General features: G+C 42.9%; 1 protein-coding gene across 4 annotated transcripts in view; it reads left to right on the top strand.

Moving 5' to 3' along the window:
* gpc1b (glypican 1b) overlaps nucleotides 1-17014 on the top strand; it is a 69473-nt gene that overhangs the window by 35811 nt on the left and 16648 nt on the right. For all 4 annotated transcript variants that reach the window (XM_035634557.2, XM_035634559.2, XM_035634556.2 and 1 more), the window contains one exon: nucleotides 6471-6629. In XM_035634557.2, coding sequence (XP_035490450.1) covers nucleotides 6471-6629 — 159 coding nt within the window. The remainder of the gene's footprint in view (nucleotides 1-6470; nucleotides 6630-17014) is intronic.

The following is a 17014-nucleotide window of genomic DNA, read 5'->3' as shown; positions in this document are numbered from 1 at the left end:
GTGTGTGTGAATGGGAGAGAGTTGGGGAGCGAGAGAGAAAGGCATCAGGACAAAGAGCAAATGTGTTTGTGAGCATTTGTGTATGCGTGTCACTCTGTGCCTGTCTAATCAGAGTGGGCACTCAAGCATGTTTCTCAGGGCTACAGCAACTTAATTACAAAAACTGTTGTAATCCATCATGTTCCTTATAAATCACGGCTCCCATTAGAGAGCTGCAACGGAATTGGAGTCCCACAGGTTCTGTCCGTCCCGGAGCAAATATTGCAGGCGTAAGCTGCTTGACTTAATAGTCATGTTCCACTTAAATGTGGGCCTTTAAATAAGGTTTGAAATAAAGTTTATTTAGTTTGTCCTCCTTTTTCGCCCACTCGCATTCTTTCTCTCTCTCTCTTGTAACATTAGAAATCACCATCCCTAATCCATTTTGATCTTTAAACAATTTCATTATCACTGTTTTCCCCTGGTCTGATGTCTTAGCATCTGGTTCACATCTGTTACTGTGGGAGATAATATAAACTATCAGATAAACAGGGACATGATCCATAAGGATTTTTAGGTCCCACCGCCTCATGCGGAATCTGCTTCTTTTTACTTTGGAAGGCATGCTATAATCTTCAATCTCCAACCTGAGTAATTCAAAATCGAATTGTATGGACAGCTTTAGTTTAAATGCAGTAATATACGTGTTGGAACAGGCAACAGAAGACAGTGAATATCTGCTAAATGGTGCATCCGCATGAGCACGCAGTAATGGTAATAAAAAAAGAACGACGTAAACGCAGTCAGCTGAGTTCTATACACACACTTTCTTTTGCAGTAGGGGCACAGATATACACCATGTAGTAGCAAAGTTAAGTATTGTTTCTTATCGTGTTCAATCCCATCTCATCTCATCTCATCCTGTCCTTTGCTTCGTTTCCCTTCCTCACTCCATTTTTTCCTGTCTGGCCTATTTGTTAACACAAGCCGACCGCTGAGTTCATCACAGCCGGAGCTGTTTAGCTCTAACTCAGGAATGACTGCCCACATCATTACATTATCGTTTTAGCCGTTCCTCTTTGCCGTTGGATTTTGAGAGTCTAGAGTTTTCCAGAGTTTTCTGTCAAGTCAAGTGAGTTAAAAAAATTTTAAAAAGTACCTTATTATTGCGGCATTAGAGATTTGAGTTTCATGAGTCTAATGTTATCCAGTTTGCCAGAAGTGGGGAGAAGGATAAGACGAGCAGCCTGTAAGATCAGCAGGCCTCAGTAGTGATATGTTATTAAGGCGTTTTCTTTGGCCGGCACCTCGGCAGGCTGGAGGAAGCTTTATACAAGACTCTCTGCTTGGCTCTCATAGGTCTACTGGTGAGCATCCGGGCAACCATTTTCCTATCAAGAGCCATTTCAATTTCTAAAACTTCCAAGGAGGAAGTTTACAAAATCATTGAACCTATATATGTGTCACACTAACCTCTCCGTTGTGTCGACTTGAGCTGCTTCTCCTTGAAAAGGTGTCTGACGTCAGATGGTTGTGAGGATGATGCTACTTGCAGCGGGTTATAGCTAAAACCAATTGCTCAAACAAAAATCCTTAGCTTTTGTTGGTCACCTCTGTGTTGTTCTGTGTGTGTGTGGATGTTAAGGTACAATCACGGACAAGTAAGAAGGCAGACTTACAATAAACAGGCTTTCAGGAGGGTTTAACAGAGACCATAGAGCTTTCGTCTGGTCGGTACAGTATGTGAATATTCAGTGTGTACAGTTGGACAAGTCAACCTCTGCTGCCAAGTCACCCTGTTGTTTTCATCTGTTTAACCCTAATCCACCGTTCAAAGGTGTGTGAGGGTGTGTGCACATGTTTGTGATTCCCGATGTTCCATGCGTGCTATCCTTGGCACCGGCAAATAATCTGCGTCGCTGTGGACACATACACACTCTCACCGTTGACTGTATCAGGCTGCTAATCTCTCAGATCCCACAGCAAACACCCATATATCCTACACTAACTGACACACTAACTGTCACTGTTTAAAGCAATGTCAGTTAGTGTCAGTGTCAATTGTTTTTCAGAGGAAAGGTATGGAGATTTACCAACTGTTCATGTACATCCTGAATTCCGAATCTGTATGGAAACTTTAGTGCCAACAAAGTCAGACTAATAAATAAAACCAGAACTCTTTTCTTTTCAAGTTTACTGTGAAGGCACTGATTCCAGACTTTTTTTCCAATTAATACTTGCATGTGAATATATCAATAGTCTAATCCAGATCTTGACTTAAACCTCTAAAATTTGGTAGTTTCTATATTCTCACTAATCTGACACCACCTCATGTCACGTCAACATCCTGAATTGGTGGAACAAACATTGCATACAAAGACGTGAAAGGCCTGACTACAATGCTGTGCATTATGTTTTTTATTTATTTTTAGTGTCCTCGGATCAGAGAGAAATACACAAACTAGTCACACAGAGATGGTGACCTACATTAACTGGACAGGACCAGCATTTTGACTTCTTCTGATTTGTTCACAGACTCCCAGAGAAATGACCCTTTGGCTTTTCGTTTCTTCCTAATTTCCTGTTGCCCTCTCCTCCCCCTGAGTTTCCCACCGTCTCCAAAAGACTGTCACAGAACTTATTCTTCCTTCCCAGATGGCTGTTTAATGGGACCCTTCCTCCCTGGTGAGCAGTGATAAGCTAATGGTTGAGAAATTGCTCACCGTTATACAGTCGTGTGTGTCAAAAGAAAAGGGAAAGAAGTGATGGAGGACTGCTGTGGATGGGTGGTTCATGTATGTGTGCATGATGATAAGATGGTCGCTTGATTGGCGTCGCCTCATTGGTGCTTGATTAATGCATAAAAACCTACTCTGATCATTTTATTTTTGAGTAGCTCTCGTTCATATTAATACATCACAGTGCACCAACTGCGCAGACAACTCTTGCAGGACATGAATCCTGATATTCTTTGGAGGATATTTTTCTCCTTTGTGCATTCCATGAAGTTTGTTCAGTCTGCAGGAACAATAGAGACAGGAAATAGCGAGGTCAGGCTGGAAATTGGTTAATTCGCGAGTAACTCTCAAATGTATTAGGAGTGGTCTTGTGGTATGTGATGAAAAACTACTTTAGCTATGTCTAAGTAAAGAAAATGGTAATGGGAAATGTCTTGTATTATGAGCAAAGAAAATTGGACATGTCAAGCAGTAGCATTAGAAGCCCTCTCTGTTGTGACCCTGTGGCTGCTACTGTCGGACCACACGAGCACTGGTGATTACCATCGTATCCTCTGCCTGGGAGACTGAAAGTGTGAACGAGAGAGGGGGAACTAGAGAGGGGGGAATTAGAGAGTGTAAAGCCCCTTTTCCACTGGTCAAAAAACCAACAACTAAAGCATTCACTCCTGGATCGAATGACTCCGCTGTAGACACAGGTTTTTATGGGCTCATCTGCAGCGATGGAAACGGACACCCAGGTGAACGCTCTTATTTCTTCTTCTTCATTTTTTCAGTCTAGACGCTGACACTGCACCTTTTCTGGTGCGACGCCATGATGCGCATTGAACCTGCGAGCATTTGTGCGGAAATAGCCAGGAACATTTGTGTGTTTATTGTTATTTGCATCTTGGGACCAACGTCCAACAGAGACGGCTGAGTTTGAAAGAGGGACTAAAGTCATAGTTGTAACCAGGTAACATTGTCACTGGTCTCCATGGTGCCCTCTTCTGTTGTGAGTTGTGATTCTTGCATCGCAAAAAACAACGTGTTGGTTTCCGGGACATTTTTTGACGTCAAATATGACTCACAGGGGGGAAAAGACAGAACGACGAAGTCCTCTCCTGGCAATGGGAAATGAGTCATTCTCCTTTTTTTGGCGTGTTTACCCACATTTAAAAAAAAAACTCCATAAACCCACTAATTTTGGTGTAAAAGAGGTATTAGTGTAAAAGCAGAAGAGTTCTGTTTGTAAGGATACTGTACATCGACTCTACACTTTGATTGATAGAGACTTACTGTCACTCTGACCCAAATAGACACACACGCGCACACACACACACACACACACACACACACACACACACACACACACACACACATACACACACACATGTTAACTACAGTCAGAAGCCAGCTGGAAACGTAATGCTCTGTCGCAGGTGACCTTTCCTGCTGCACAGCAGATGTGTGTCTTGGACTCTGAGGACAATTTAAAACTGTGTCCAGATGCAGATGTTGTGTTTGCTATACTGAAAATCATCACATTGTTTTTCATTCACAAATATGGACCCAATGAAGAGACTGTTTCTGCCTGGCTGCATCTCGATATCTCACGCCTACTACTACTACTACACACACACATGCACACACACACACACACACACACACACAACTTGCACACTAAAACCTTTCCAAGCCTTTAAATGGCTGTCCCAGGGGATGACAGATTGCAGCTGACCCCTCATACTACTGAATGCTACTATTCCTCCATCAATCACCTTCCTCCATTTTCTTGTTCTCAATTTCTTTGTGCTCTCTTCTTCATTTCCTCCCTGTTCTCACTCAACTTTTCCTCACACAAATCTCGCAGACAGTGAACGTTAAATCACATCACAACCAGTGAAAGGGTAGTGAGAGATGCTCAATGTCACCTTCTTCTTCCACCTGGGCAGCGTTTCCGCCACTTTGCTGTTGAAAAAAAAAAAGGAGCCTTTAATTGCATTTTAATTGGTTGACACATAATCAATGAAGTGCATGGATTCTTGTCACATTGACTGTAAAATAAAGCTCAGATCACGGAGGGGGGCTGATTAACTTCTGCAACAACTACAGTAAATGGAGGTGAAATGCCTTCTTGTAATCGTTGAGCCAGTGCACACAGATGTCTCTAGAACTGACGATGAAAAAGGATGGCAGGTTCAATCTTATCGACGACAGCACTGTATCTATAGACTTGCCCTCGGGGGAAGCTCTGCCAGGTGCATGCTAATGCCAGACCGAGGGACATTAAATCATTAATTCTGTACTTGTGTGTTTACCTCATTTGTATATTCCTTTGTGCAGGCTATGCAATATCAATAAAGCACGTCACACAAACACTTGATGCAAATCCTAAGGCTTAGTATCAGACTTACAGTCTATTAACAAAGGAAAGAACAAGGACAAACATTTTGGATGTGTTGCATTATGTGAATGAAAAATTTGCAGGGAAGCAAGCTGCTCGCAAATGTTGTTAACTATTGCTCTCACATGAGAAGCTGAAAACAGAACAATCAAAAAAATTATAATAATAAAAACACACTTTGGCTTTTAAATATTTATCTCTACAGCAATGGCCAGTTCATTTAAATTCAGGGTAATAACAGGAAAATAACAAATAAGTCATAACTTACGTTTAAGGTGTGTATGTATGTTGGTCCGTGTGTGCGCGTGTGTGTTCTACAATAACAGACGGCTCAAGGCCACGTTAGGGGATTTCAGAGAGCCATCAAGCAGGGAAGAAGGAAAGGAGGAAGAATGGCTTGTGAGGTGGGAATTACACAGAAGCAGTTAGTGCTTAATGCTAGTCACTGTAGGGCCTTTGGGTGGGAAGGTGGACTCGGTGAGATTCGGTTAGGTTTCTTTTTCATGGACGGGGTAATACGATCAGAGTAGAAACACTACAACCTGCACTCTATCTGCGAGCAATGCTGAACACAACGTGCAACCAGTGCCACATTGATATCAAATAACAAGGGAGCTGCTGGCTTCTGTAATAAAGACACTGGACTGGTCAGTAGCAAAAACTCTTTTTGTTGTTATCACTTTAATTTAATCCGTAAGTTTAGAATAGAAAAGATACATCCCCAACTTTTCTTACAAACCTGTACCCAAGGCTAGCGAAGGAAGAATCTTTGTTTTTGTTGTGTACTTATGTGTTCTCATATTATGTACGTGCATGTTTGTGTGGGGTCATAGTATTAGTGAGACGGAATGTTAATGTGAATGTGAATTAAAAAAAATCCAATTTCAGCTGCAGCTAAACTACAGTGTTAAACTAAAACTGTGAGTTATCCCATTTGGTATTTGGTTGTTTGTGTAGGAACACACACACACACACACACACACACACACACACACACACACACACACTTTCTAACGGAGCTGATCTTGTGCGTGAGGTTGTCTGTGTGTGTCGGTGTTTGCATGTTTGTGATGAGAACTCACAAACATGCATAAAATTGTATGGTAGCTGATGTTGAACTCCGGCTCCAGTGCTCCCATTGCCTCAGAGTTTTCCACATCTTGCCATTAATCCTACAGTCATGTATTCAGGTAATCAGGAGGACGGACACACGCAGCCTTGCCTCCACGACTGCCAACAGGTTGAGCTTAATGCTTGTTCACGTTCAAAGCGCGGCATTTCGTCAACTCCTCTAAATGTTCCTCGCCCCTCATTGTCTACCTATCTCCACCTCGCCCCTAACGCTCTTCCTTGTGTCCTCCTGCTAGGGGAGCACCTGCGCATCTGTCCCCAGGGTTACACCTGCTGTACTAGCGACATGGAGGACAGCCTGGCCGTGCTGAGCCGCAGGGAGATGGAGGGACTTCTCAAAGAGGCTGGACGATCCTTACACACCTCACTCACTGGACAGTACAAGGCTTTTGATGGTGAGTTTTATTACTGTCAAGTAGTGTATGAGTTCAATGATGAGGGATAAAAAAACGACTAGCTGCGTCTATACCATTTTGTGTTTTGATACCCTATGCAAGGACACAGTTTGGGGTGTTAACTGTATCAGTTCTGCGCATTATCTGGCTGTTTTCATAAAAAATTAAAAAAACACCTTTTCAGTTAATTGTCACCATACAATATACGGAATTACGATTGGTGTGTTTTGGCAACATGCACCAGCGTCCAAATTACTACTGTAAAGTCGAGTCTTATTCTTAATGACATGAAATAAAATCAGAGACTTAATTGCAATGCTCTGACTGTGAGAGAAGAAAGAGAAATCAATCTTACATGACTGGCACGCCAAGGCAATTATTTGTGTCTAATGACCTGCTTCAGTTAATAGAAATGTCTCTCTGTGCTCCACTTGTTCCCCTTGGCTAGTTGGTGACAATGAATCTGTCAGCTGGGGCTCTGTGCTTGGCTAGTTAGCCTGACCTTTTCAGATGACAATGATCACAGTGATCTCAGTGGCTGAGTGATATTTGTTTACTCTTCTTCTGTCGCCCTCTGTCATTCTTCTGCGGGGTCCCTCCTTTTTTTCGCTCAGGATGCTGTTATTATCACGCCAAAGGGATACAGTCACCCTGCCAAAACACACACACACACACACACACACACACACACACACACACACACACACTTAAAAACCTTTCCAAGATATACAAATTCCCTCCAAAAGAGTTTATGTCATTCTGCAGTTGTTGAACTTTCCAATTTTTCAGCAAAACACCTCATTTAGCAAAGCAGAGCAAGTAAACAACATGGACTACAGACACACACACACACACACACACACACATTCAAGGAGCAATCGGCTGCGACCTCTAAACATTTCTAATGGTGTACATCCAAAAAACTTGTAGATATATACACACCGAAACGTGTCATGATGTGGTAACTCGCGTCGCCTCACGATGAAGTCATTTGGAGCTTGTTTTTGTTCATGTTCTGTTTCCCTGCCAGACGCCCTTACATATTTCGCATTGGCTGATTGCTCCTTTTTTTTGGTGACCTCAAATGTAGCCACACCTGTACACGCTTGCCCTCCCCTCTCAAAAGTGGAATCCTCTGCCGCCGCTCTTTTCAACTTCTTCTGTTTCTCGTGTCCCCCAGTCTCACCCCGATGAGCATCAGATGGGGACAATAGAGCCGACAGAGGGAGGGGAGAAGTGTATGTGCGTCGGGGCCTTGAGGTCTAGAAACCATCTGTTGTTGACTGTGTCCTTTTCGAAGACGATAGCTGAGCAATAAACTGGGGTTAATTGGACCATAATACGTTCCATTTGCTGCCACATGATCGCTGTAATTTGGCCCCTGCGCTGCGCCATCGCCAAACCTAGTCACTGCATTTCACTGTTTCATACTTTCATATGGCTGCAGGAGGCTGCAGTGACATTGCGCCATGCTTGCCAGTCCCTGCACATCTGGCTGTGTTTAGCAGGGTGTGGGCTAACTTGCGCCATGTGGCTAAATGTAGGGTGTTACTGTTCCAGCCCAGTCAGACTTTAGGACTTTTTAGGTCCAGGGAGTTTGGAAGAAGCCCCAAGCGAGCCACAGATTAGAGGACAAGCATGCTCACATACATCGAGCTCTGGACCTGAGAGTGTGTACACTGTGTATGTGTGAGCATGGAGATGTGTGTACAGGCTATATATGCATGTGTTTAAGTTTGCAACACACAATATTGTGTGCACCTGGTACTTTCTATCTCTTAGCTGTCATTCACACTGTACTGAAGGGTACAAACAAAACAATATGCTAAACAGATATACTGCATAAATTGCTAAGGAGGACAAATTCAACAGATAAGTTTGTCGAAGGACAGACTGAAGGACGAAAGATGAGAGGAGAGGAAGGGAGCAGAGAGGCAGAGCACAGACAAGGTTAAGAGATGAACGGGTAGAAATGGAGAGGGGTGGCCAGGAAGAGTGCGGGGGAGATTGACATAGTTTAGAGGAAATTGGGCTTCCTATGAAAGTCAGGGGGAAAAGGTCAGAGAGGTCACAGAGGGCTGGCAGCGAAGGGAGCAGTGTGTTCGACGACAGCCAGGTGTGTTAGCCAGACGGAAGCCTTAAACCTGACAGGTGGTGTTTGGCCTAATGGTGACGGTCATTGGCATCTGGATTCACCGTGTGTGTGTTTGTGTGTGTGTGTGCGTGCGTCCTGTCCCGATCCCAATCCTTTTGAAAACGTTTGGTCCTCCAAGTTCATGCTTTTGACTGTACTTTTATTAAAGAAAATATATTCTTCTTTCAGGTTTAGCTTTTATATTTGGCCAAAAATTACAATACCCCCTTCTATTTTATCTTCCCTGATTTTATTTTGGTTGTTAAAACAATGTAAAACTATTAACGATATAGGATTAACTATTTTATCTGTGCCTGGCCTCTTGTTTTGAGGAGGCAGGATGACTAAAAAGTAGAAGTAGGGCTGAAATTATTTTATCAATCAATGATTCTGTTGATCAACAGAAACTAATTTGGTGGTGAATTAAAAAAATTCAATCCATTTTCCACGTATTACGTCGTCTTAAATGTGATGATTTGCTACGTTTTTGTCATTAGATTGATCCAACATAAAACATATGTTTAAAGGGATATGGAGTTACAGGGCGTATGATTCAAAGAAACAAATTTATTTTGACCTTAGCCCAGGTCTTGAGTCATCAACACACACACACACACACACACTGGCACACAACCTTTATGTGAGGCTTATTGGCCAGTGTGTTTCAGCACAAGGCAGATCAGTGATCATAGAGCTTAATTTGATTTGAAGAGCACTGGCTGGCTGGATGGCTTATGGGTACACTCATTTCTAGATGACCTGGCAAGACTCACTTACTTATTCATTTAAGCAGAGCTCTAAACATCTCCCAGCTGGCTTTTGATGTAACACCATCTCCTCCAATGGAGATGGACGGAGGGCAGGAGCAATCCATGAGAATGACATCACGCACACCCAAAATATATCCTATCACATTCAGGAAACAGGCACTAAACTTGGATCTGAGGACAAGCCTGCAGTGCTGTCAGATGATGCCAAGCAGCAGCCTGCTGTATTTCCTTGCAGTGAATAGTGTGGCAGGGAGCTCACTGGGGGGTTCTGACACAAAGAAAACTGAAATCCCACTAAGATCAGCTTCGTTAGAAAAGTGCATTTAATGTTTAAAACTGGTGTACATTTGAGTTTGTGACTATGGTTGTGTAGTTAGGACCTGCAACACATTGAAATCTATATAGGAGATGAAAAAACACACAACACACACACACACCGTTTACCATAATGCAATATCTAATAAACTTAGCCTAGCAATCTTTTCTTATCACTTTCAAATCACAAACTCCACATTTATTCCGATTGGATACTGGTGACAGTCTCTACATCTGTGTTGCAATATTCCCACTACTCGGCGACAGATTCGATTCACTCCCACCTCACGCCACCCACCTTCTGATTTTCCTGCTTTCAGGGTCACCTCTGATGATGTCATGAGAGACAAGGACGTCTGCTCCCATTGTGCTTCTTGATTGGCCCGTTTTATCTGCATGCAAATCACGTCGGTGGGGACCTGGAGTACACTGGCCTAATTATGCCAAACACATTACTCACTGGGAGCGATGGCGCCTCGGTAGGATAAAATGAAAGAGAGAGAGAGAGAGAGAGAGAGAGAGCAGCAAGGCAGAGGGAAATGGAAAGAAGCACGCAGCAGTTGATGGGGCAAGCAGTGGAAAGTAAGTTTAGATAGAAGGGAAAAAGAGAACAAAATGATAGTGAGGTTAAGTAATGGTATGGAGTTTGGGAGGAAACAGCTGAAAAGGAGAACCAGATGGACAGAAAAAGAAACAGGCACGGGTGAACGGTGCACAATGCCAGCAAGAGAATGTAAGAAGAGAGACAGAGAGAAAGTGCAATAAAGGCATCCACAGAGGGCCTGTTGATAAATGACATGCATTATGTGATGTGTCAGCTTGTTTAATATCTGGGACCTTTTAATAGCATCTAAATGCTGGCTAAGGGGCCTGCAGTACTCCTGGGCCACAGTCTGTGTGTGATAAGTGTTGTTATTGATGGAAAGTCAGGCTGACATATAAACAGTCTAATGGCTCCCAGATCATCATTTGTGCATTCAGTGCACCCAGGACAACGGTGTTTGTCTGTGCCGGCAATGTTTATTTCTTCATTGTCCTTGTGCAGGTAGGAAAATAACAAAGGGAAAAGCAGAGGATCCCGGGTGCTTGTGGAATGTCGGTGGTCATTCTATTTGGTAAAAAAAAAAAACAGACCACAAAACCATTTGCTGCCTGCTGAAGAGGCTACTGGGGCTGGAGGGTGGGATGTCGGAGCAAGGCTGAGTCCTCCCCCTTCTTTACTTCTCTTGACAATCGCTACTTTCCTAGTACAATATATCTGTACTTTACATTTTGAAGGATAATTTGTCATCCAACTTCACAAATAGGATCCCCTGCATGAAGACATGTCTGTCCGAATAGTCAATGTCCATTTCAAGTATAATATTACATTCAATTCATTCCAAATGCTCCTCAAAAGCATGATGTTCTTCAAACCAATCAGGTGACGGATCCATGCAGTCTGAGCAATCCTGAAAAATTAATTTCACTTAGCTAAAGTTAAACTTCCACGAATCAGTAGTCCTGAGTTTGAGCCACATAAATGTTGCAAAATGCGTCCTTTGCAAAAACCTAATAGTCTCAGACAGGATGTGAATAATCTCCAAAAGCCATGGCAACCATCAGCCAATCAACAGGGATCAACACGCTGATGTAGATTTGATCCAGATGCAGCCTTTAAATGTTCTATTATTAAAATAACAAATTTAGAAGGCTGAACAGCCTTGGCAGAGGTACTGTATGTAGTCTCTGAGCACTCTATAGTTTTATTTTTTGATGCACCTCTGCCAGCAGAGTTTCTCCTCCTCTTCTCTTGGCATATGCCTCATCATTTGCTCTCTCTGGCTCTCTCCTCTCTGCCAAACAACCATCGAACTAATACGATCATTCAGCACTTGTCAGAGGGACAACAATATTAAGGCTGTCAGACATGAAACAGATACACAATTTCTGCTTTTCCCAACCGTTTTTTTCCCGACCTTACTCTCTTTCATTCTTTCAGCAGTTTTCATTTTCAATAAAGCGCTGCCAAAACACAGTTCATATGTCATGTTTCTCAGCTAGGCTTCTATGTTTGGCCCTTTATTACATTGGTGGGGAACCTCCAGCCTGCAGGCCGTATACGGCGAGACAGTTTGATCTGGCCCACGAGACAATCCATAAACACAAAAAAAATTACATTCTCATGACAGCATTGCTTTTTTCAGCATGTAAGAATATATATATATATATATATATATATATATATATATATATATATATTTTAACATGTTATTTCACGGATGGCCCTTCTGCCTGTATGCCTGTCACGTCACAGTCCAGGTGAAGAAAGCATATCACATGTCATCGCTGACAAGCATCATGGCGATTGACAAGAAAAGTAGCTGTGGAATGAGGCACTCTCCGAGGAAAATGGACAAAGACTGGTGCCGATCTCAAGCAGCTGCAAAAACTGCATAAGTTGCAAGGTCAAACTACACTTGGATAAAGTTGAGGATCCTGGGTGGAGTTTGTGTTCCCAACAAGCAGTTTTCACAAGACCTGACGTCTTAGTAAAGAGAGATAGTAGAGTTAATTTGGTATCGCACCTTTCACAGATACAAGTGCACACAAAGGGCATTCCATCAATAAAAACAATATAGAAAATATATAAATAGCAAAGGTTAAAATCACAACAACAAATAAATGAGGGCAGAGACGCAAAACGCTTACAAAATATATGTGCCCAATAATTAAGTATGGCCCACGAAGGATGTTATAAAATTTAAATGGCCCCTGGTATGAAACAGTTTCTCCACCCCTGCTTTATTATATGTGACTTAGTGCATAAACCTCTGTGAGTACAGTCTGCTTACGTTTGCTTAGGCATCGATAAACAAGTATCCAATTCCTTTTTTCCCCTATTTCATTTTGGGGAAAATGTCTTTCTCCTGCAAAATACTTTAGAATTTTGATTTTTTTATGCATATTATTTTTCACTCCTCAAGCGTGGTCGCCTAAGTGTTTTTGAAACATTTTCTAGACATGTGAGGCAATGTTAAATGCCATTTTGCATAAACAAACAAACAAAAATGTCTCAATAGATTTTGGTGAGAATTGATAGACTGTGAAAGAATCAGGGACTGCTTGTCCGTCTGTGATTACATAACCACAGAATTGTATATGGGGTTTGTTCAATCCACAGATTTCAAACTTAATTAGACAGCGGCAGAGTTGCCCGACCCGCTAAGCCCTCGGTATGAGGAAACCGATTTCTGGATTACTCTGCAACGAGTAGCACAAATCTCGGTCAGTTAACACCTCTGTGTGAGAAAGTAACTCAGGATCAGTCCAAGCCCTCGGTAAGAGTGATTGGCAGAGGATGAACATCAATGATATCTCTGTGTTACACAGTATTTGGTCGATAACACAACTTGACACAGGAGACAGAGAGAGGAGGGAGAGGACTAAGGGCAAAGCTGGCACGTGGAGGTAGAGGCTGCTTGTGTGGTGTAAAGCAATGAATTGACTGATAAATGACGGAGGGAGCGTAGAAGAGGGAAATACTGGAAATTCATTTCATGGAACATGGGGGTTTATATGAACACTTGAATGTGTGTGTGTGTGTGTTTACCCAGATTTAGAAGCAGCGGGATCGGGGAGGGTTGGAATAGAGTAAAAATAAGCCTCTGACATGTCAAGGTGGCCTGGATGTGAAGCTCAGTGTGATTACGAATGAAATCATTAACTCACCTCTCACTGCTGGAAGGAAGTCATTAAGACACACAGGCTTGGCTTCACTTGTTCGTGTGTGCGTGCGTGTGTGCTTGCGTGCGTGCATGTACTGTACATGTATTTGTTACGTCAGTGGGACCTTTTCTGGTATACACGCTCTTGTTAGGACCTGTAGTTCTAATCAGAATCAGAATTTGGGATCAGAAATACTTTATCGATTCACCAGGCAAAGAATATAGAAAAATAATATAAATCAAACATCCAAGAATATGTACAGACCTAAAATTATAATAAATAGATTAATATTAATATGAAATCTAAATACCAAGAATGTGAAAAGGTTAAGAATCAAATACATGTATGTCCTTTATTTTGCATTGTACTAATAAAATTACAATCTGATTCCACTTAAACTTCATGCACCACTATACTGTGTTATTGCTCAGTCCAAGTACAAGTATAGTCCACTGTACCTGGTATGGTTATAAACATACAGTAGAGTATTGTATTCTGTACAGATTAAAAAGCACTTTGAGGCAAATGTGTCATTCGTGATTCTATGCGATACAGTATTCTCTAAATAAAGATGATAAACACACTTTTTTACTGTTGGTATATTGAAAACTGACATGTCCTTGTTAAACAAATTAGAGTTAGTTTTTAAGACACCTTAAATCAACCTGCTGCAATTGTAAATGATTTTCAGTGCAAGATGAAGTAGCTTTCATCTCTGACTCCACTGAATCACTCGGGTTTGATTATAACTTTAAATATAAACTGAGCATGGTGGCCTCCTCGTTTCTACATTAGAAATGAGTAAAACTACCCAACTGTTTGTTCCCTCCACAGCCAAGCTGCTGGGATATAAGCAATCAGGCGCCCTCTCCCGTCACTTCTTCCCTGGAGGGCAGATGCTGGAGGAGAGAAGGTGGAGGTCAGGCTTTAAGGGATGATATAGGATTGAGGGAGCGAGCACAAGGAAGGAGCGGATGAGGGGAAGGGATGAGCTCGTGGCTCCGTGTCATGGAGACGCAAACAGATGAACAATAACAAAGGTCGTCTCTACACACGTGCACCGGGGCCTCGTGTCATACTAATGATGATCATTATTCACCCCAGCCCAAGGGCAGAGAATTGGACGGCGTGGGACCATGTGCCCTCCACGTGTGCACTTAAGAAAAACGTGCCCTGACCACATTTTGGCCGCAAACGGGAACAGGGACGAACCATTTAATGGAGAGCAAAACTCCATCTATCGCCTGAATGGGACTATTTCTGTTGAAGCCCACTTCATTTAGCCAGACGTACGGCATTTTTAAGGCATGACGTTGCACAGCGGGAGTGAATTCTAATGGGGATTAAAGGGAAGCCGCACCTGTCACAGCAGCTCCCTCTCTGTCTGCCTGCCCGCCCGCCCGCCCTATGTGTCTGTGAGGAAATGTGAACGTGCAGCCACTTTGAAGTCGGTTTCTCTGCGTAATTGTGTCCGTTTCTGCCTTTCCGTTGACACAGATGCAGCTCTCCCCCGGTTCTTAAAGGCTGGCAGAGCTGTGCTTGCAGATAGTTTGAGTGACAGGAGGTCGGGGAACAAGGGAATGATGTGTCGTCCACATCGGGACGTCGGGCTATCAGACAGACACTGGACACACGGCTGCTGCACGTCACAAACATTCAAGGAAATGATTTTGCATCACACACAAAAACTACACACCATGCATTGAGTTGCTATTTCCTGAACAAGATTTGAAATTGAATTTAGATTCTTCGACATATCCTGTAGAAGCACATAAATGACTGACCACTAAACTGTAACCCCCTTTCAGAAATAATGCACACTGACATTGTTCTTGGCATGGGCCCACATTTGCCTTGGCACGCGGCAAATGTCAAACGGCAATCGGTCATGGCGCAGAACAAGAGGAAGGAATGTGATCCGTCGTACACAGCTTCACCATACCAAAACAAAGACACAAGTTGAAGAATGATATTTACAAGATGACTCAGGTAGATTATTTAGATGTACGTTTTGATGTAGACACAGGAACCGTTAGCGAAACAAAGACTATGCAACGGCACACCGTAGGTCTCAGAGTGGCTGTTTGTTAATGGACTTATATTTGAGTCCTCACCGGAGCGCGCTTCACCTAACATTCACCGCTAAATACGTCTTTTCCGAAATCAATGGCTCCGTTGAGAGTAGACCTTTCAGCTCAGAGTCTGTGGAAAAGACAGAAGAGAAGCCGCAAAAAAAACCCAGCAGCACATCGAAGCAGACTGGCGGGGGTTTATTAATGAATGGGAAAGCATGCGTCCAACAAGGCCAGTGCTTAGATAATGTCACGCAGATGGGTCAGGAAGAGCTTAGCATATTAGAATGTTATGTAACTCCAAGTGCTGTGATTGCCTTCAGGCCCTGCACACACATGGGTGGTGGATTGTTGCTACTTGTCATCAGGGACAGTTTTAGAGGACAGAGTGTTTTTGTGTTTCGTGGGAAAAAAATAAGCGCCATGTTTTTTCCAAAAACAGCTTGCTAAGGGGAGTGAGCGAACGCCAGGCAGGGTGTCCCCTGTGGGGGCCACAACCTCCCCCTGTTCTCATCTCTTCCTGGTCTAGGGTGGCGGTGGCAGGCAGAGATAAGACACCTACAAAGTAAACACAGTGGCAGACTACAGGTTTATATCCACCTGCCAAACACACACACACACACGCACACGCTCAGCCAAACAGATCTGAACACTTTGACTTTGTGTACGCGGAGATGTGGAGCAAATGTTGGCCCCAGTGGACCGATGGGCTGGACACGACTGTTGTCGGGGCCGAGTCTTGGTAGAGCAGGAGTCTCAATTATGATCATTGTTTACACACAAAAAACGGATGTGAAAATGTTCATGCCCGTGGCCACAGAAGAGCTGGGATTTATGAAAACGTTCTGAAAGTAATCACACCCACCTCACCCATGACCCGAATGAACTGCAGTCCAAGGAGTTACCAGGTTGTGTTCCATTAAAAAACATTTTTAAACCTAGATGTTTTATTCCTGTGTTTTGAGGCTGTGGCATTAGTTGTATGATGTAGTGAGATGTGTGTTACACCCTGTTTCCTATTGTGCATGTAAATCAGGCGGGTGGAACATTAGGTAGGGCTGGGATTCGTTGACTGCTTCCAAATGTTTTTATTTTTCATTTTTTGTGCTTATCTTAGTCAGACTTTAACATTCTTGAATTTTTTTTTCCAAGACTGACAGCATGCCTACCTGTCTGTCTGCTTGACTGCCTACTGCCGCTGCCTGTACCCTGTAACTGTAAATCCTCACTGAACAGTATATATCCACATACGTCACCTTAAGTTTCCCTCTAGTGTGAAGTTGCATTGGTGTGTAGCACGAAGCAGCAGGAATAAGATAGGGACATTGTGTTGAAGAACAACCCTTTTCATTTCTTTCTTTCTTTCTTTTAAGCACACTTCTTAGT

Source organism: Scophthalmus maximus, chromosome 5 (genome assembly GCF_022379125.1).
Source record: "Scophthalmus maximus strain ysfricsl-2021 chromosome 5, ASM2237912v1, whole genome shotgun sequence".
NCBI lineage: Eukaryota > Metazoa > Chordata > Actinopteri > Pleuronectiformes > Scophthalmidae > Scophthalmus > Scophthalmus maximus.
This window is presented reverse-complemented; position numbering and strand designations above follow the sequence as displayed.